The following is a 21,855-nucleotide window of genomic DNA, read 5'->3' on the forward strand; positions in this document are numbered from 1 at the left end:
ATAAATTTATAACATAATACTATGTTTTTTAAACAAAACTAATTTTTAAATCTATTTTGATGGGAACCACATTACCACCTTTGTTCTTTTTCGACTTATTATACAATGTCGTCACATTTTTATAAATATCGTGTTAAGTAATAAATAATCCATAATTTTTTAGTTTAGAGTCGATTGAACAATACTTTGAAGAATGTAATCGTCCAGTTTTCAACTTAAAATATTAATTATTAACAAAGTTATTGTACAAAATGTAAAAAGGGTAAAGAGCCATAATCTCTCCTCCACATTTGCAATCAAGACTCGATTGAAAAATTTAGGTCACAACAACTCACAATCAAACAACACATAACATTTATGAAATATTTAAAAAATTTATACATTAAATATTTTGTAAATATTCAAATGTCCTGGAAAGTCAGGTATAAGAAAGATTATGATAAATATTCAGAAATATTTATGAAAATATTTGTCATAAGTAATAAAAACATGATTTCACTTAAGTAAAGCCATGCTTTAATTATTTATGAAAAATATTTTTCATGAATATTTTTGAATATTTATCATAATCTTCTTCGTGCCTGACTTTCCCGGGGACGGGGATAAATATTTATAAAATATTGAATATTTATATTTGTAAAATATTTTATAAATATTGTGTGCTCTCTGGACAGGCTACACTCGAATCTGAGTATTTCACATTACGACAGGTTTCAAATAACGACTATTGACACAGACCTAAAATATGTGGTGTGTTCTTTTTAGCTGAACTGGCTGCACTGGCTCGAGGAATTTACACACACATTGAAGCGTATGAAGCATGCGTGCGAGATCCCCACACTTTAGTGTGCGTACATTTCTTAAACTAATTAACATCCAGTTCAACTAAAAGAAACGGAAACCAATATATATATAGAGACGCCCGGAGAACGTCTGAAACAAATAGAACATCTCCGAGACATCTTTTGGACATTTGCGTTGTCTAAAAAGTTACATCGCAAGTAAATATTTCTTCTCTCGGAATTACGCACCAAGTTCCTGCGGAAAGTCAGACAGGCCGAGCGGCTGAAGGGGATCGAAAATGCTGGTCAAGACAGCTCTGTCGCCTTCGCTGAGTCCCTCCATGATGCCGACTGAAATCCTCTCACGAGATCTCACCGTCTCTGCTTATCGTCGGCCACGACCAAACTCCGTAGAACTCGTTTTCTGTTTATCGTCGTGCGACGTGAATTAATCGTATTACGTCACGCGACTAATAGGCCGAGTCGGAATGTTACCTGGCGTGCGTGGATCGCCTGGGAGTTCCCGCACTTTGCCTACAGACATCGACGAGCGAGATTGTAGGTGTAGGTGATGCTGCCGGCCGGTAGTCGATACCTGGTCGATTACACGAATTTTGAGCGAAGAAATGCGAGGGAATCTCACCGATGCGAGAAGGTGATTCCGTCGAGCGCCGATTATAAATCTTTACGCGCAGCTGGATCCTCCTCCTCCGACTCGGCGAGGATGCCGTTTCCCCAGGGGACACGCAACGCGTGGTCGTTGACGAATAAAAAACAACAAGCGATTCCCCTAATCACGACTAATTCATTTCAATTAACGTCCGACGGCGATTTGTCTCGCCGCACGCATGAGACTCGCTATGGATGCATTACACGCAAAAATGCCGGGTCGCGCTATGTGTGTCAGGCAGACTCGGGCGGCTAATTAATTTCGGGAATCCCTCGTAAATTGCGCGCGAGTGAACATCCGGGAAACGTATTCGCGAGCAATCGTTTATATTTCACATGCTGCGCATGCGATTGTAATTGTAAACAGGCGGTTTAACACGTTCGCGCTTTAATTGAAAGTCGCTCGCTACAGCGCATTGTTTACACACACATACGCACTGAGATTTCTTCAGTAACTACGTAATATAGTGCATATTCACATTTATGTACGCATAAAATGTGTTAAACAGGCAAATTGAGTATTTCGCATAACGTGTCGCACATGTATGAAATGACAGTAAGGTAGTTTGAAATCAGACGAATACTGGGTTGATACAAATGTTGATCCTGTTTTTTAATCAAAGTGTACATATAATATTTGTTTATTTTAAAATACAATCAAAGAAATATGCGTCGTTTTTTGTACGATATCTGTCATTTCTCCGATATCTGCATGATCCCGCGTAGAAATTCTACAATTTCTGAGCGAAGAACTGATTAAAAAACATTATACATAGACATATACATATATGTTTATATATATATATATATTTATATATTTATACATATATTTTTTTATATATTCCTATATATATATATATTTATATGTATATTTTTTATATACTTTTGCATAATTAACATTTTAAACGCAGATTAAGGCTCCTGAATACTCACTATGGCTGTACTTTTTTGATGACGTCAGAAACGAGGAAAAACATGTCAATTTATGTGATGATATATATGGAAATAAAAAAATATACGCACAAAACAACACTCGTAATCCGAACGTTTTGTTTTTTAACCTGAACAATTTATTAATAGCCGTAAATTAGTATAACATGCAACTTACGTTTTTAACCTTCCTATCTTATAACCTATCCTTTCTTATGATTTCTATTACGTTAATTTTAATGCTAAATGGGAGTTGATACCTTCAGAATCTAAATTTTCGTTCTACATTAAGTCTTCAAGTGGAGAAAGTAGCAATAACTCTCCCATTTGTAGTACCAAAAGGACACAATGGAAAACCTTTGAACACTTAACGTAAAACTAAATCAAGCTTAAACTAGGAATAAAATTTCGACTCAGATAGAAGTAAAATTTCGACTCGGTAAGATGTCAACGTCCTCGCGGCGGACCATCGTCTCGGCGGACTTCGAGGACGATTGACAGGCGCGTAATCGCGCGGACAATTTGTCTTTCGTGAAAATCAATGGGCACCGCCGCTTCTCCCGCCTGCTCACGTCCTGACGTCTCCCTGTTCCCCCGTCCCTCCTCGTTACGCCTCGTTTTGAGCGCATCGCGCAACGGGGGGCCCGATTTTTCGTCATTTTCTTCTCCGGGAAACGACGACGCGACGCGCCGCAAAGCGCCCTGCGACTTTACCGTTAAACGTCGGCGTCTTCGCCGTTTTCCCACGAGCGGAGGCGCCGAGGAAGCGCGAGGGATTTTCCCCGTCACGGAAGCCCATCACGCGGCCCAAGCCGACGACTTCTCCGGTCTCTCTGAGAGCTCGCGACTTCGCGGAGAACGCGACCGTGAGAGATATCGCCTCTCTCGCCCTCCCGCGCGGCCCTGAAGACCATGTCGAACGCGAGGATCGTGACCCAGGATTCGGACCGTGTAATTGCCGGCTGGACTTTTTCCGTTCTTCTTCTTCTCCGGGGCCCGGCATCCTTCGAAATCTCGCGTGGATCCGTATCGTAGATCAAAGCCATCCCAACGCGCGGCCGTCTCTCTCATGCGCGCAATGACCACTCTTACGTCGAGGAGGGAAACGCGGAGGTGGTCGCTCGTGAGCGCGCTCCTCGGACAGCCGTGACGATCTACAAATCGCCTATCAAATCGCGTCATCGTGGTAGTCGCGAAGGCATTCGCGGGAATCAACGATTACACATCTGAGAGATATTATGCTTATTTTCGGCCTCGATTATATTTCAATGGATTTAACCGCAAAATAATAATAATAATAACATGCATGCAAGGTTATCATCGCATTGCACTGCGATAAAATATTTTCGTATTTAATTTAACACAATTCACGTGTCCCAAACGACCCGTTCAAATATTTGTATTAATTCAACGCAAGGTGAGTATATCGAAAAGTAACACAAACATTATGTCAAAAATTAACATAAAATTAATACGTTAGTCGATACCGAAGCATAAAATGTGTTATTTTAACTCCTATATATGTTAAATATGTATGTGACATGACATAAAATATTGAAATGTTGACGTTACATCAACATAATATGTTAAATTAACACACGTTTGTATGTTAAAAGTTTAACACAAAAATATTAACAAGGGCTGATTTTAATACAAAATATTTTTTTATTGCATGTAATAAGACTTTTTAGTAAAATGGTTCTCCTGACTATAATTCTTTCATTACCATGATAGAAATTTCATGCGTTTCTTGAGCAATTATTGGACAGTTAACTCCTGTCTAATAATTAAAATAAAACTACTTGAGATTCGAATCAAGATGTAACGCTTCTCCTGCAGTTACTGCTTACAAAAGATGTGCAAAATTTGAACCCATTTACTGAACGAAAAAATAAACAAAACTATTCAATTGATTAATATTACAAAGAAAAAAGTGCTACATTTAAATAAATAATTACTCCGCTACTATTTAGCAAATTTTTATTTGGATTAACTAATATTTACTTGATCCAAATAAAATTTATTTAATCTAAATAAAAATTTGTTAAGGAGTATTGGAAAAATTATTTACTTGAATCTAGCATTTTTTTCTATATAGACAATAACTTGACAGGTGTCTACGCAATATATTTATACTACACTGAGAAAGAAAGACTTAAAAATTTATTTGTAAAATATAAGGTTTATTTCACAGAAATAAACGTTTATTTAAATATGACAAAATAAAATTTTATTCCTAACAAATAAACCAATTAACCCTTAAATGCATTAATTTTTTTTATTGCTGAATTATTTTTTTTAGGTTCATAGGTAGTCCCAGAAAATGAGGAAAATATTTTAAAAAATCTAAGTAAAAAAATTCTCATTATTTTCAAAATTTTTCGTACTTGCAAAAATGCAACATTGTGTACAAAAGACATTTTGCAGTATAACTTTGAACTGTATACTTAAAGCAGATTGTTGCAAACATGCAACTATGAAGCGTTATAAATTATAAATTATTCCTGAGGATGAGTATTTTATATGTGGAAAAATAAATATGTTGCAAATTTGCAACACTATGCATTTAAGGGTTAATAAGAAAATTTAAATATATTTCACAAAAATATTTTGTCATCACGGTCAAACTTTTTTCTAATCAATAAATATAACATAAATATAACGAAAAAAATATCACACAAAGAAACATTTACTTCGCAAAATTTCAATTTCCTTTTCTCAATGTAGGAAAACTGCTTCAGTCACTGAATAAAACTCTATCAAGTTCATTTCCAACGTAATATTGTTATAACTAATGAGAATGTATTAATATTACACTGAGAAAAAAGTACTTAAAATCATATTTGTGAGATATAAAGTTTATTTCTGTGAAATAAACTTTATTTCTTAGAAATAAACCTTACTTGTGTGGGACAAATTTTATAATTCGACAAATAAATTTTTAAGTACTTTTTTCTCAGTATAGACAGTAACTGGCTGTCTACGGAAACTACATACATTTCTACCACGATATCATGATTACAGTGTTAGAAAGGCCAAATATTTCTCTCTCAGTGCACCGAGAAAACAATGTTTAGTACATTTACAGTACAGTACAATGACTATAATTGCACGGTGAAATAATTACAGTCAGAAGAACCACTCTCGTAGTAAGTGCTGCCATAATGTTAGCAATAACAACATTGCACATTGTACATGCATATTGTCGTTATTACCGCTATTGAAACGATCAAAAACATGGTTAACGTCGGGAATGACGACGTAGTTTGAGTAAAATTGGCCATTTTTTCTTCAAATGCGCGAGGCAGACGTTTGAACGTTGAAAGACGAGGGTGTTAAAAAAAGTATTACGCTCCGTCACACGCGATATCCGCGCGACGATATCGGACACGCACCGTTTTCTCGCTCTCTATGCGACGCGTCGCGATAACTCGCGAGCTCGCAACCGCAAAAAACGCGGAGCGGTTCAGCGCATTACAATACCACCGGGCCCCCGTGTGTCGTAATGGAATAAATATTTCATTTGGCGCGTACAGTTCTCCGAATAAGTGAGTGAGAGAGGAGAGAAAGAGAGAGTGAGAAAGGGGAAAAGAGGGAGAGAACGCAGACCGAGCAGTCAGCATACGGCGTCGTGGTCGAACCGCGCTTTTTCTTCCTCGGCGCAGTGGCGAAGTGCAGCGCGCTTACGTCCCTCAGCTCGCGAGGCGCGCGCGGGGCCGAAGGGCCCCGTCACGACGGCGAACTTAACGGCCCATAATTCATTGCCGACGTATAATAAATATCGTTAGTCCGTCGTGAGCGCGCGTAGACACGCGGAGAGCGGCCAAGAGAGAGAGAGAGAGAGAAAGCCGAGATTTTAAATTCTCGCGAGACGTCCATCGCGCCATCCTCCTCTCGAAGGCCCCCGCATGTCGATTCTCGATGAGGACTTCTCTCGATGATTCTTCGGTCTGTTCTTTCTAACTCAACTGGCCGCACTAGTTCAAGAAATTTACGCACACCGAAGCGTGAGAATCTCGTACGTAAACCTTCATACGTTTCGATGCGTATGTAAATTTCTTGAACTAGCGCGGCCAGTTCGGCTGAAAAGAACGGACCACTCACTTTCGTCGCTGATACCTCCGGTAGAATTCACCGTCACGACGATATGCGCGTCATATGAATCGATGTCGAAAGGGAACGGCGAAGGACGATACACCGCTTCACCCACGACTCCGAAAGAAGACTTCGCCGATCTTACCTACATTCACGGATGTCGAAGGGTGCTCTTGATCGCTGCTGGTCGACCTTGGTGTTGCTCTTACTGACTGGAATCCTTCAAGTTACAAGTCTGGATATCTCTGATTTTCTGATAAGAAATGGCATCCGATTTATCATTAGAACTATCTTTGTCTATGAAAGGTGTTTACGATATATCGAATCGAATTCAAGCATATCATTCTGAAAAAGAAATATACTCGTATTTATATAGAGAGAAAGGTGGTGTTGTGACCTCCCATTTACACTTTGCGCAATAACTTTGTCAATGGTCAATATTTTAAATTGAGAACTGAACGATCATCTTCGTCATAGTGTTGTTCAATCGATTCCAGGCCCAAAGTTATGGAATATTCATTGCTTAGGATGTTTCTTGTATAAATATAGCAATGCGGTTTTTTTTATATAAATATAGCAACACCGTTTTTTACATAAATGTAGCAACAACGCATGATACGTTGAAGGGAATCAGGGGGTGATAACGTGGTTCCTAACTAAAATAAATTCAAAGAATTGATTTTGCTTAAAATAACACGGAATGTTTTGTTACAAAATTAGACATGCATTCAAAATAAACTCTTAAGGAATAACATAATAGCGTACTAAAGGAAAGAATTTCCCATAAATAAAGTTTCACAATAATAATATAATAATAATAATAATAAGATCCAGGTAATTGCTACAAAGTGGAAGCCTACGAGCCAAAGCGACTTCTTCGGGTCGCTGGTTTTTCGCCGGACGGCGTGGGTTCAGAATGCGGGTAGCGAACGAATAAACAAACGAACGAACGGACGAAAGAGCGAGCAAGCCGAGGAACGATCAGGTGGACCGATGTGAAAAATCAGCCAAGGACGAGCACACGGCTAATAATGCAAATTGGGACAGCGCACGCGTTTAATTATAGTGGCTCTCTCGTGGTCGCACGGCTCGCAAGGCTCGCACACGTTTTTCGGCCGCGCCGCGTCAAATTTATGGGGCATCGCGCTCTCGCGCGCTATATGCATTTATGCATGATATTTATGGTTATAAGAGGACAGCCCTTTCGTGCGCTCGCTCGCTCCTCACAGTACACGCCTTCCTCTCGTCGGCTACCCCGGTACCTCTCGAGCTTTCGGCCTTGGCGGTCTGATAAAAGTTCTCCTGAATAATGCGCGCCGCGCCGTGTATCGACGGATGCAAAACACGCGCGCGTATCGCGTGCCGGCGTACTCCCCGCTTCATTTCCCCACGAAAATCCCGCACGGGAATGCCGCATTATCGTTATTACACACAGCGTATATATACAGCGGCCGTCGCGGTTTGAACCGCGGACAGGATTAATATGGCGAAATTATTATGATTTGCCGTTTTAATCTCCGCAAACTCCTCGTGTCCGTCGTCGTTTTTTTCTTTTTTTTTTTCCTTCACGCAGGTTTCTTTTTCTCTCTCCCTACGTTCCTCCGTCAACGGTATTAATTAACGGTCGTTCGGTCCGCACCTCCCGCGAGGAAGACACCCGCGGATATCGCGCGAAACCGCCGGCCGAACTGCTCTTCCCGTCTCGATTTATCGCCGCTGATAACGCCGTTGTCTATCTTCTTTGTGTGCGCGCGGTGGTAACTTCCTTAATTTCGATCCCGCCCGGCCGAGTATTCCGAGCACGAGCCGGCCGAATGACCGTCTCGGAATTTTACGAGATCGTTACGTTGCGGCGCAGCTGCGTCTCTTCTTCCACCGGTGCCCTCTCTCTCTCTCTCTCTCCTTCTCTCGCTCCGCAGAGTTCGAGCAAGCGAGCAAGCCGACGCGGCCCGATGGAATTTCAAATGAGGGTGCGCTTGCGCGTACGAAATTGTCAGAATGAGTTTTCGTCAGGACGCGCGTCCGTATAATTCGGGGACCGCCGCGGGGAAGGCTACACGTCGCGCAGCGTGGCAGCGCACAGTGGATGCCGGATAGGCATTCCAAGCAGAAATAATAATATCGATAAAAAGATGTATCTATGCGCTGGAAAAAACATTGATTTTTCATCAAGAATAGATATTCTTGTATATATGAGAATATTACAATCTTCTCATGAGATTTTTCAATCTTGATTTGATTAAATTTATATCGCTGGGAATATTATTTGAACTCAATTCAAAATTCACATCTAAGAAGATAAAGATATTCTCGTTTATATATGAGAATATCTGCTCTATTCTTGATTTAAGACTATTTTTTCCGTGTCTTGTGCATTCGGAGGTATTTTTGTAGACTAAATACTAATTTAAAATAATAAGATAATAATTAGATTAATTAGACAAATTATTAGACTAATTATTAATATAAAAATAGGAACAAATGTAACAATATAAATTAAACCTATATCGACAATCGATATCATTTATATCTATTTTATCTACCGTAAAAAGTGCCTCTTATTTTAAAAATAAATTATTTTTTATTAATTTCGTTATAAAAGGGAATATGACTAGTAAACAAGTAAACTTTTTGAAATATACAGAGTTTTATGAGCTAACTCATTTTTAACTTTTTGATGCTGCTTTATTCCATTTTGTAAGGTTATAATTTTTGTAATAGTTTTGTAGGGGTATATTTTTTTAAAAGAGAATATCTAATGAATTTCATGGAATACCGCCTTGAGATTTATATGCAACTAAATTCACTATACATCAAAATAAATTTTGTAACAATAAAACACTAATAATTGCTAATAATTTGCTTAATATCTTTCATTTTCAGTCAATATTTACATAGAATACTCACGTAAAATAGATACATAGATAATATTATATTTGTACTACTTCATTGCTTTCTATTTCTCCTAATTAATATTCAAAGTTATTCAAAGTTATGTATAGATATTGCATTCGTATGTAAAATTACCTTCGAAGGAACTAAGTTGTGTTTATACATTTCATTTCCTTTACATAACTGAAAACAATTATTTTATCTTAAATAATTATTTTATCTTAAATCCTCTAATGTATGTATCATTCATTGGCCGGCATTCATAGTCAAATTTTATATTTTAGATCGTCTTAAATTCATCATCGGACACTTTGCAGCCAATGAAATAATCCGTACGGTATCTAAACATGAACTTTACGATCTTAAGTATAAAATCTGACTGCGAATATTGGTCATACATATTTTAACGGTTTCTGTCTTTCTAGAGGTGCATGTTTCTTGTCAAAAAATTCTATTTAATTATGATATAAACAAATAAAACGATCTATGTGATTTAACTCCACCTAGAATACCCATCCGGTCCACTATGCAACATCGGCAGCATCATGAAGAGAAGACGAAGAACAAGGAACAAAGAGAGAGAAAACAGGAGAAAGAGAGAGAGAGAGAGAGAGAGAGAGAAGGACCATGAAGACCGGCAGAGGAGTCGACGGGCCCGAAACAAGGCCACCAAAAAATAGCCCTCACGACCAACCACCGCGGCGGTTTGCGGTTACCGCAAATGCCAGGACGCAGCGCGAAAAAAAGGACTCCCCTTTTCACCTCCTTCGTTCCTACGCCGCCTCCTCCTCCTCCACGATCCCCCGTTCGTCCGTTCCGCTCGTCCTTAGCGTTATCGCCCGCCCCGGTCGCCCTTCCTTCTCCCGACGCCCGCGAAAGGATCTCCTCGCCAGCGTGCGAGCGTAGACAGTCGGATTTATATTCAAATGAATCGTGCTGGAAGCCTCGATTTATCGACGCCCCATCGAGCCCCGCACGAAACAGACGCGTTCGAGGGGGAGGAAAATCAAAGGGTTAAGTTGAGAGAGAGAAAAAGAGAGAGAAAGAGAGAGAGAGAGAGGAAGGATGCGATCCGAAGGAATCGATCTTAACGAACACGTACGACTGAGTTATCGCTGCTCGGGGGCTGCATTCTCTTTCTCTCTTTCTCTCAACGAAGGATTACGTAACCGGCCTCTCCTCTTCCGCAGGAAAAAAAGCGCCAATTTTTTTAATCGGTTACAATTTCTAACTACATTCGCGCGCGTGCTAAAATTAACGGAGAATCGTTAGAACGTTGTGATGATAATTGCTGTCGCAAGGAACATTTGCTACGATAACGAGGAGAGCGTTATCCTCAGGATCTCCCCATCCCAAGATGGTTCTGGAGTGTGTATCGATATATCGCGGCGCGATGGAAGTCCTCGGACGTGGAGTTTTTCGCGGGCGCAATTATCGACACGACGATGTCGTCCTCCCTTCGCGCCGTGCATGCCTTTATTTAGCTTTAGTTCGTCGGAACCGGTTGCAAGCGACTCCTCTCCTCTCTCCGGACTCGCGAGAGAGAGAAAGAGAGAGAGAGGGGGGATGAGAGAGAGAGAGAGAGGGGGAGCCGTGCCGCAACTTTTAGGGTTCCCCTAAGGCGCAGGAAGGAATTTCGCGCGGCCGAATGAAGCAGCATCTCGAACCGGCCGTTTCTTTCAGCCGGAAATCATCGCCGAGATAACATCGGCCCGCCCTTAATAATTATCAGTCGGCGATTCGACTCGGATAAAAAATTATTTATACGTTCGTCGAACTCGGAAGGACTCGAGTAAACGAGAAAAAGAGAGAGAAAGAAAGGGAGAAAGGGAGAAAGAAAGAGGGATCATTTTATAAATATATAATTATCACTGACAAGGTTTCATTCTTATTTATAATTGCAAGGTGTAACTAAACACTATATATCTCTATTTTGTATTGCTAATTTAGATTATCTTGTATTTTTTTCTTCTATGCTTTTTTGTTTTATATTTTTCTTTTCTAAAAAGCTTCTTGCCCGTAAAATAAATAAATAAATTTATTAATTAATATAACGCTAAACTTTTCTTTCTCCTTTTCCCTTCATTTGTTTCAAAATCACGTTTACGTTTGCTATCTCAGTTATTAATTTCAATTTGATTATTATTCTGCGATTTCATTATTATTCTGCGTTATTTTTAATGTTTCGTGGTTGCGCCATATGAATATATTATACTATTCTTCAGCTTTATTCACAGTTAGCCTTATCAAATTATCTTAGATTATACTTAAAATGTATCTCTGTACATGATAATATATAGGGGAACCTGGACATAACGGGACTACGGGGCGTAATGGTATATAACTTTTTACAGAGATGCTGCTATATAATTAAATGTTTTACAACTAATTATTGTTAGATGTCTCTTATCGCGTCATCAGTTGTCGTATTATTTTTAGCTAAAAGTTGCTACAAATTATTTAATGCATTCACTGTACTCTCCACGAGTAAGTTGCAATTTCTTTGGTACACTTGCAGAAGGTAAGCAGTGATAAAATTATATTTTTTATTACTATAAGTACATTTACGTTATGAAATCTTTTTTTATCACTTTAGTAAAGAATCTGTACAAATATAGATTACTTGTGATGTTTTATTATTATATTATTTAAAGTACGCTTATATATTTCGGGGCATGACGGAAAAATGGATTATCTTAAAGATTTTATTACATTTGGAATCGACTTTAGAACGATATGTTAAGAAAATGAAGGACAGTTGTGACAAAGTAGTCAAATATAGACGCTACAAATATAGACGTTTTTAAAACAATATTTACAGAAGAGCAAGAAAAGGAGCTCTGTGAATATGTGATTGACATGAAGCATAGACTTTTTGCCTAACTTTCACAGAACTGAGGTCACTTCATACATATATTATATGTTCTAAGTCATTTTTAAGAAGTTTTGAATACTGATGTTAGGGAAATAAGTAAATGTTGCGAGGTATTCCATTATGCATAAAAAAATATAACGAGATTAATGCTTTCAGTTAAATAATAATTTCGTCCTTCTAAACCATTTTTCCGCTATAAAACTTGTTCTTCTTACAGTGAGTAATTCCAGGAATATTTTCGTGTAAAACCAAGTTGATTTATTCATTTTTAATATATTTAAAACTTATTTAAAGGGGAACTTAGCGTTCCCATTATACCCCAGATTCTCCTACGTGTATATACATTAGAAACGCCTCTTTATCTTCTGTAAAAGAAAAGTTGTGTCTTTCCCGTGTGAAAAGTAAATAAATAAATAAATAATAAATAAATAATCTATCCCGACGATAACGAATAAATTGAAGGTGACCCGATTCTGTCCACCTTGCCTTCAAGTCAACTCGAAACAAATTAAATTGTCTACTTTGTCTCAAGTTGCACACAGGAGAGAATCAAACGTGTCAAACATATCAAACGTCAAACGTGTCAAACGCGTCAAACGTTAAACATATCAGATGTCGAACGTGGCGTAAGGAGGACACGATGCAATCTTCCACGAGCTCTCCGTCCTTCACAATCTTCCGTGAAGCGGATTCCGAGTACTTTTCGGGGAGGATCGCGCGCCTCTTTCGGAACTAACGAAATTCGGTCAGGGTCGATCGGGCCGATCGGCTGGCCGCCGTGGCGGCTTAATTGCCCTTTCTTGCGGCCTGTAATTTTCGTTTCTACCTCTCGCGAGTCTCCCATCCGGAAACGAAGCGACACGACGGCGAAACGCCTCGGTCGCGTGGGCGGCTTGCGTCATTAAGGGGGTAGTAACTTATACGGTGCGGGAATGACTTCGGCTTTGGCGGAGAAAGTGGCCGGGTGTGGCCACTGCTGTCGCTACCACTGGAAGAAACACGCTCCGCGAGGAGTCGTTTCCCCGATTCTCTTTGCGCTCGCAGGACTTGACGGCGCGTTTCCCAGGCCCGCGAGAATCACCTAGCGGTATTCGCGGTGTCGCGAATCGACGACATTCGTCGGCACCTCGCTCATTAAAGAAACGCCGCGAATGCACCGTAGCGGTAATGCGATGGAATGATACCGGTAGCCGCTCTCCAGTTAGCCGAAGTACACGAAATAGTACCATTCCGCGAACGGTACCTCCGGGGATGAAAGACGCCGACACGAACGTGTCGCGCCGTGCGAAATACCTTTCTCTGAATTCTTTCATCGAAGATACGTAAGAAGGATTTATACTTAATTTACAACTATATTATATATATTAATTTAACTTAACTTAAATATATTAATTTACAAATTAATTATATTACATATATTAATTTAATATAATTAGGTTATATATATATTAATTTAACCACACGTTATAGAGAACAAATAAAGATTTATTTAATTATATACACAGAGAAAATCTATCATTACTAAGAAAAACAAATAATCATTTACTTTCCTTCTTTTAAGTAATAATTATCATTCAAAAAAGAATATTTTCTCGATAATAGTCTTTAAATATATTCATCGCAAAGTTAAGAAAAACTCATTATCATGTACGCAAAAGAAGAATTTATTCTCATTTCAAGAATATTATAAATTTTATCAAAGAAAAGTTAAATTTTTCGTTTTTGATTCTTGACGTTCTCACAATTAAAATATTCGTTTGCTCACACTTAAACAAGAATTTTATCTGAATCAACTAAATAGACTTTTCAATGTGCGGATCCATCATGTACTGGAAGAAGTTCGTGCGGTTTCCTTTTTAGCAATGAATTGAAGTCGGATTTCAGTCGGATTCAGTAACTCGCATATGTAATGTACGAAGTTGGCATAAATCAGAAAGTTACATTCATGTCGTTGGTACACATGATGCGCAGCTCTCAAATGTTTCAACATTCCGTATGAGGTTAAAGATGGATGAGCGAAAAGTTAAAAAACCTGTGCTTTCTCGCTCTATGAGCTTAAACCTAGAAATACAGCAGCAAATGCAACAAAACACATTTGTAGCGTGTGTGATGAAGGTACTGTCAGAGAAAGGAGAGCGCAAAATTTAAGCGATTTAAGGAAGGCAACGAATCGCTAGAGGACGATTCGCGTTCGGGACATCCATCCTGTTGTTGAAGATAACGAACCGCGTGAATATGTGCGTTCGAATCGACAAAAAGGTGTGCGGACGTGGAAAAGGGTCGTCGAAGTCAACGGTGACTACTTCGTCAGATGAAGCTACTTTTTAAGAGTTCAGAACGTTTCAATCTTGACCTAAGAATCCGCACGAACTTTTTCCGGTAAAGCGGAGTCAACAATGAGAATTGAAGGCGTAAGATTTAAGAAATTGACCTATCTTAATTGATTTTTCTTCTATAATTCGACGACTGTGATCGGTCAATTTCTTAAGGCTTAGAGCTTAAAGCATCTATTGTAGACCGAGACCAATGGGAAGATCCGAAAATTCGGTACCGGCTCTTCGCGAGATGCCGTCGTGAGAATAGGACTAGCGAATAATCTCGCGCTCTTCGCGTGACACGCGCGCGCGAGGAGACACGCACGTTGAAATGCACGTGGGTGCACGTGTCGCACGTCACAGACCGACGGTCATTCGCGCAAACGGCATGTTCGGTAGCCGCGCCGCCGATCGAACCCACCGGCCGCCAGGGTTCGACGAACTCTTTGTCTCGAAAACCGGACAAACCGTACGTTCGTTCGTTCGTGCGTACATGCGTATGTACGTACGTACGCCGCCCGTCTCGGCTCTTGCCACACCGACGATAATGCCTAACATACCTCGCGTTTCTTGTCTCTCCCACAACAATGTCGCCACAGCGGTGACGGCGGCGATTCTTTCTTCGCGTCGTCGCCGAAAGCAAACGCGAACCTCCTCTTCCTCTTCTTCCTCCTCGCTGCTCTTGTCTCTGTATCAAATTCAATTATATGTAAATGTCACCAGTCGAGTTAACCTTCTAATGGCAAGGTGGATTTTTCCAGAACGTCAAAGCGTTTCTCAAAGTGTTTTTCTGCGATTATTTAAGGTCATTTAGCGAACTTTATTGTTTTCCTTCGACTGTAAGTAAGCAGAGGAAGAAGTTTCATACGGAGAAAATATCGTGGTAAAAATTATCACGAAATTTTGCAATGTTGGACCATATTGGGATTATGACGGAAATTACGATGTGTATTTTCATCTTTAGAGATGTACTTCATTTTACACATCACTAAAGATTACAACACACGCAATAATTTTAGTCATGATTCCGGTATGGTTTCGGTCAACAAATTACACAATTTTATGGTGATTTTTATCACAATATTTCCCCGTGCATGTTATTATTCGCTTCTTTTATTCATTTGGTGCATTGATTGGACGAAAAATAAACAAAGCACGACACGGAGTCGACAAACAGAACGTGGGGTCGGATCCGACCCCGGTCTTGCGTTAGAGGATTAAATAATTTGATGAAAGACGAGACTAACAATGTCCGAAAGAATCGTTATGCAGTTAATTAAATACCTCTATCTCTGATCGATTACTAATTCAGCGACTTAAGAAGGTAACGCGGGAAGTAGACGGGGAGAAGAAGAAGAGTCTACCACCGTCGCAGCCTCAAGGATCCCCCGTCATCTGGTTTGAAAAGGGATCCGAGCGCCAAGGATAATTGGTTATAACGACGACGAAGGTGTTCGTCGTAACGAGATTTACTCGCAGTATACATTCGCCGCTTTTTCGCCGACGTTCCGCTCTCCCTCTCTCTCTCTTTCTCCCTCATTGTTCTCTTTACTCCGCGCGGTCGAGCGAGCGAGCGAGCGGTGAGTACACGAGTACAACACACGAGCTGCGGTCGTCGGTCCCCGGGTCCTCTAGAACCGCCACGGGGAGGACCCCCCTTCCCTCCCCCCTTTCCGTTTTCTCGGGCCGATTTACGCGGCGATACACGCGGGATACGCGGGCCAATTTTTACACGCGTTTTTATGGAGGCACGCAGCTTTTGCGGACGCGCGAACAGCGAAAGAGCGGCTGCGCGCGCGCACCGCAACATTGTTACGGATCGCCGACGGGCCCGCGTGAGCGAGCGAGCGAGCGAACGCACGCACGCACGCAGGAAACATAAATATCGTGCCTTCGAAACTCGGTGCCGGGGCCTCCGGAATGCTTTCCTCCTTTTACGGGAGCCCCGTCCGTCGCCGGGGAGACGACGCGAATGCAACAACCCTTTCGGGCGGTGCGGTTGCAATTTCGCGAGAGAGAGTGCTTTTTGCGAGCGAGAGTACTGAATACGCGCAGTCTGGTAGCCCACCGGTCGTTTCGCGGGATCGCGTCTTCAAGTTTAAACGACCGCTCGGCTCGGCCAAATTGCACGACGACGATCGAGCGAGCCATGAACGAGCGGGCATATTTAACAACTGCATTTAAACGCGCGCACGACGAGTTTCCGCGTCGGAGTCGCGTACATTGAGAGAAATTATAGTTATCTTCGGGGACTTAGCTATGCCTTTCTCATGATTTCAACCACGGAAATAGAAATAGCGATATAGGCAAGTGGGGTTATTATCGTTGATATTGCCCTAGTCGAAGTTTTAAATTCTATATTAAGTCTCCGTTAAGTAGAGAAGACGGAAATAAGTTCCCATTTGTAGCATCAGAGGAGCACAATAAGTGCTTCTTTAGTGCTACAAAGGGAATTTGAATTCTTCAGAGTCTAAATTTTAGTTCTACATTAAATTTTTAAGTGGAGAAAAAGGTAATAACTTCTCCATTTGTAGCATCAAAGGAGCGCAATAAAGGACCAATTGAAGACTTAATGTAGAACTAAATTAGACTTAATGTAGAATTAAAATTTCGATTCGGGTAGTAACGCATATTAAAATAAATATACACCGGGCGAACGAACAACGAACGAATGTATATATTCATGTCTAAATATGCACGAACTTTTTTTGATAAACTTTAAAAACAAATCGGCCCAAAATGTTCTATTTATTATGGCGTAGAGGAGACCGGAGCAGGTATGGAGAATTTTCAGAATTTCAATGCTAAAACTTTTTGATGATTAATTGACTAGTGATTAATTAAACAACAATGATAACGACAACTTTATTCTATAGATTTATGTAACAAAAGATCTTATAATCTGTATAGCTTCGTCTATAATAACCAAAATACGAACATGGAATGAAGTATTTGCCCCGATGAACATGCCCCGATATCCTGGGATAGGTCCGAAACTTAGCATTATGTATGTATAATAAATATGATTGTGTACGTTGAATTAAATATATACATGTTTGAAGCTGTTGAATATTAAATGAGAGGTTATTTATAACATATCTTTGATGGTCAAGATATATAAATTTTGAATGTGAATTGTATTCTTTACTTACGTAGCATATCATTGTACTAATATATTGTACTATGTATTTATTTTATAAATAATCGAAATACCAAATCGGAGATCAGGTGTTCAAAGATTCATTTAGTTGAAAAATCGAAAAGGATTAAAAGGATTAAAACAAATTTATTTATGCTTTTAAACACAATACATATAACTCTCGAAAAATAACGTAAAGTAATATTTGAAGGAGCATACTGCTTAAGAGAGATGTACAGGGTGTTGCATCAAGTAAGGGCACGTATGAGAGAGTGAGAACGCGCCGCGTGAACTCGCCGGTCGTGCATGCTTTCATTTCTCTTACGCGTGCCCTTACCAACGGCAATCCGATATATTGCTCAATATGTTGATGCAACACTCTGTATATAACATTTAAAGATGCAAAATAAATTATATTCTCATAAGAACAAAATGAACGTAATAATGATAAAAAATAATAATTCGCCAATCTGCCCAATCCACTCATCTCTTTGATTTCTCTCAATAATTTTGTCAATGAACATTACATTTATTACACAAAATAATATATTAAACAGCTATAGAAATTAATCACATACGTCACTTAAGTTTATCCAGTCACGATGGAGAATATTAAGAGAGAGTTTCAAATTGTTCAAAAATTTACTTGGTTATTCTCAGAGATCACTTTTTTTTCTTTTCTTTGCATTATTCCTTTTATATGTGTCCAATTTCAATGAAAATTGGAAACTACCCATGAGTCTGAAAGGGACATTTTACAACTTCTTCCGCATTGTTTCTTTCATAATAAGCATATAAACGAAACTCTTTACTATTCCTCATTCAAACCTACCCCAGTCTTCTCTGCATATTTTCCAAATAGCAGCAACAAAAGTTTGTACTCGCTGTTCGTTCTTTATTCGTCCGTTCAGTGTATACCTAGCTTTAGAAAAATGGCTCTCCTGGCTATCATTCTTCCACTATAATGATGATTATAGTTACAAATATCAAGTATTTTTCTCTCAGTGTAGACATTGAGTTGGACGGCAGACTTGAAAAGCACCTCACGTTAATTGGCCTCATCCGATTGTATTATCCGTCCGATTGAGCAAAGGTACGAATGAAGAAAGAGAGAATAAAGAAAGACGCGAGTTTTGATCGGAAGACAGTGTCGACTAAGTAATGGGAGACTAATTAGCAGCCGGAGACTGTTGGAAATGCTTGACGAGAAAGTCCAGAGAGAGTTCGCTCTCGGGAAGCGTCTCTTCCAGACGCTCCGTGTCATCCTCCAGGATCGCAGGCGGTTCGTTAAACGATTTCCCGCAACCCCGCGCCTTCGTTCTCTTCTCTACACCTTCTCTCCTTTCGCTCGAGCGCTCGGCGAACCTCAGGCCATTGTTAAAACTTTTTCGAGGTTATTACACGTAAGATATGTAAATGCGTCGCGCCGGGGTCGGTCCTCGACGTCGAAGGACCAGCTCCGGCCGTTCTCGCTCGCTCTTTCGGGCCCTTCTTTCTCTCTTTCTCTCTTTCTTCTCCCGGCTCCTTCGCTCTGCTCGGCAGGGGCGGATCGGACGGCGCGGCGAATAATTCGCGAGCCTGCGAGTCTGCGTCATCTCTCTGCCAGCGCGTGATTAGGCCTCGTCCCCGTTTAGACGCCGAATCGATTGCACCACGAAACTCTTTTGACAAAAATATCGATAATACTGTATATAGATGCAGACTCCATTAGATATTCTCTCATTCCTTAGGCACAGTAACGAACCGAAAATTTCCAATCAGAGGCATTATTTGTGCAAAATGTTGATAATTTGATGAATCGGCAACGATTCTTCAAAGCGGCAGTCATGGTGCAACAAATAGTCAAAAGTAACGTGCCTGAAAATTTGGAAATTTTCAATATTACAATACGTAGGAAAATTGGATGGCATTAATGGAGGCTGCTGTCACGGAAAAAAAGGAATTAGCTGTCCATATAATACAACTGAAATTTAATTGCAAAACATCTCATTTTTATCTGTCAGAACTGAAAATTATCCAGTAAACACCAACTAACAGTAATATATATTGAAAAATCCATTCAGTTGACTCAAACGAAATTTGATTAAGATATGCTCGAACAAATCTTTCATCTGATCGTGATAATCAAAATTTGGTTCTTTGAATCGAAGGCTTAGTTCTCTGAAACCAAACCTTTTTCGACTCAGAGATCTAAACCTTTGATTCATAAAATCAAATTTTGATTCTCACAACAAAAATATTTGTTCGAACATATTCTAATCAAATTTTGTTTGAGTCAAATAAATGGAGTTTTCAGTGTAACATTAATGTTATAATTTTCTACTCAATAATATAATTGTTACGTAACACGTGCGTTATCTAGCATTTATATTGTTCAGTGGAAAATTATAACATTGATGTTATGTTACTGTTAGTTGGTATTTGCTGGATATATTGAAAAATCCATTTAGTTGACTCAAACAAAATTGGGTTAGGATATGCTGAAGCAAATTTTTTGGTTGTGAGAACCAAAATTTGGTTCTTTGAACTAAATATTAATTATAGTTTTTTGTTTTTTGCATTTTTTGGTTTCAAAAATGCATTTTATGAAACCAAACCTTTTTCGTTTTTGTTTCAGAGATCTAAACCTTTAAGTCAACTAAATGGGGTTTTCAGTGTATATATAGAGACAAAAATTAACAAAATTAACTAAAATTCAGTTATATCATATGCAAATATATGTAGTTAATTTTTGCCGCGGGAACCAGTTTTTAGCTTTTGGTGCTAATTCTTTTTTCCGTAGTACTATCTTTTCGATATTTTTACATAGATAAACAAAAACTACAATTATCCAATCTCCGTTTCGATCTCACTCTCTCTTTCTCTTTTTGTGTACGCTTATTATTAATGTAAGTCACTAATTCACAAACTTATCTAAATATACCATTTCTATCCAAATATGCTTGCTTTTTATAACAGATGCCCGCTTTTTATTATAATTATCGTCATTAGCGCTTAAAAGAAGATGTCCCGAAACGCTCAATAAATAATGCTCTTTCTCTCTCTCTCTCTCTCCTTTCTCTCGATTCTCCTCTCGTTCTCTCTAATTAACCTCAAATCGACAATCGATCGTCTCTCTCCGAGTCCCTGACTTAGCCACGTCGCTCGAAAAGGATTTCCTTTTCGGTGTCCGCTCCTGCTCCTCACCATCGCCACCGCCGCCGCCTCTGCATCGTCATCACCATCTCTCCCCGAGTTCTCTGTAACGGATAGACCTCACCTCCGGAACGGAACTCCAGTCTGCTTTCGGTTTGGCCATCGCGAACGCGCGCGCCGAGAGCTCAGTAGGAGCGCGGCGTTCACGACGTGCGCTTCGCTAACGGCGATCACGCACGGTCGTCGTCCTCGAAGTCGTCGCCCCGCTCGAGTTTCCGGCTACCGCGGACGTATCGCCCGGTTGCGGAGAACAACACCGTCGTCCTACGATCAACGGCGAGGGAGGGAAACCCCGAAGGATCGTCAACGCGGTCGACGCCGGGATCCCGACGTGGGTGCGACTGGAGCCGACGGGACACCGCGATGTGATCCGGAGGAATGAGGGGTTTCGTGGGTCCTCGGGAGAGAGAGAGAAGCCCGTAAGCTCCCCTAACGTCCCTGCCCGGGTAGGAGGATCGAGCGAATGATCGCGCCCCGATGTGATCAGTGATCGTATCGCGACACGAAGAAATTTCCGTGGCGCGGGCTCTCGTCCTCTCCCTGGTACCGCGCGGGGCGGACGGGGATCCTCACGGCGATAACGAGTGCAATTAGTGGTAATCGTGATCGATTAATTATCGCCGCTCCGTCGGCGATCGATTCAAGTCACGGACGATCGCGCGATACTCCGGCTCTCCGGCTTCCGTTTTGGCGCGTTCGTTCCCTCTCGGTCTCCTCTGCCGCGTGCTTCTCGCAGGAAAGGCCCGTGCTTCACTCTACTTACGGCTGACCCTGTTCGTAATAATTAATGGCGTTAGGCCAGGCGAGCGCGGACCGGTCATGCGATGGAGCGCGCGGACGGTGTCCGATTAATGACACGGTGCTTAGCTTTTCGCGTTATTAAACAATTTCCGAGAGCACAATTGAACGGGCTCGTAACGAACGACGTGGTAATTAACGGCGTTAGCGCATGCAGATCGCTCG

At 40.4% G+C, this 21,855-nt stretch overlaps 1 protein-coding gene across 1 annotated transcript in view; it reads right to left on the reverse strand.

Annotated features, from left to right (window-relative positions):
• The window catches only part of LOC106745106 (tetratricopeptide repeat protein 36 homolog), a 4,346-nt gene extending 3,112 nt beyond the window's left edge, over positions 1–1,234 (reverse strand). The window contains exon 1 of the mRNA XM_014620386.1: positions 1,032–1,234. Coding sequence (XP_014475872.1) covers positions 1,032–1,125 — 94 coding nt within the window. The 5' untranslated portion in view covers positions 1,126–1,234. The remainder of the gene's footprint in view (positions 1–1,031) is intronic.
• Between the last annotated feature and the right edge of the window lie 20,621 nt (positions 1,235–21,855).

Source organism: Dinoponera quadriceps, unplaced genomic scaffold, assembly GCF_001313825.1.
Source record: "Dinoponera quadriceps isolate SergipeBrazil2010 unplaced genomic scaffold, ASM131382v1 scaffold1114, whole genome shotgun sequence".
Taxonomy (NCBI): Eukaryota; Metazoa; Arthropoda; class Insecta; order Hymenoptera; family Formicidae; genus Dinoponera; species Dinoponera quadriceps.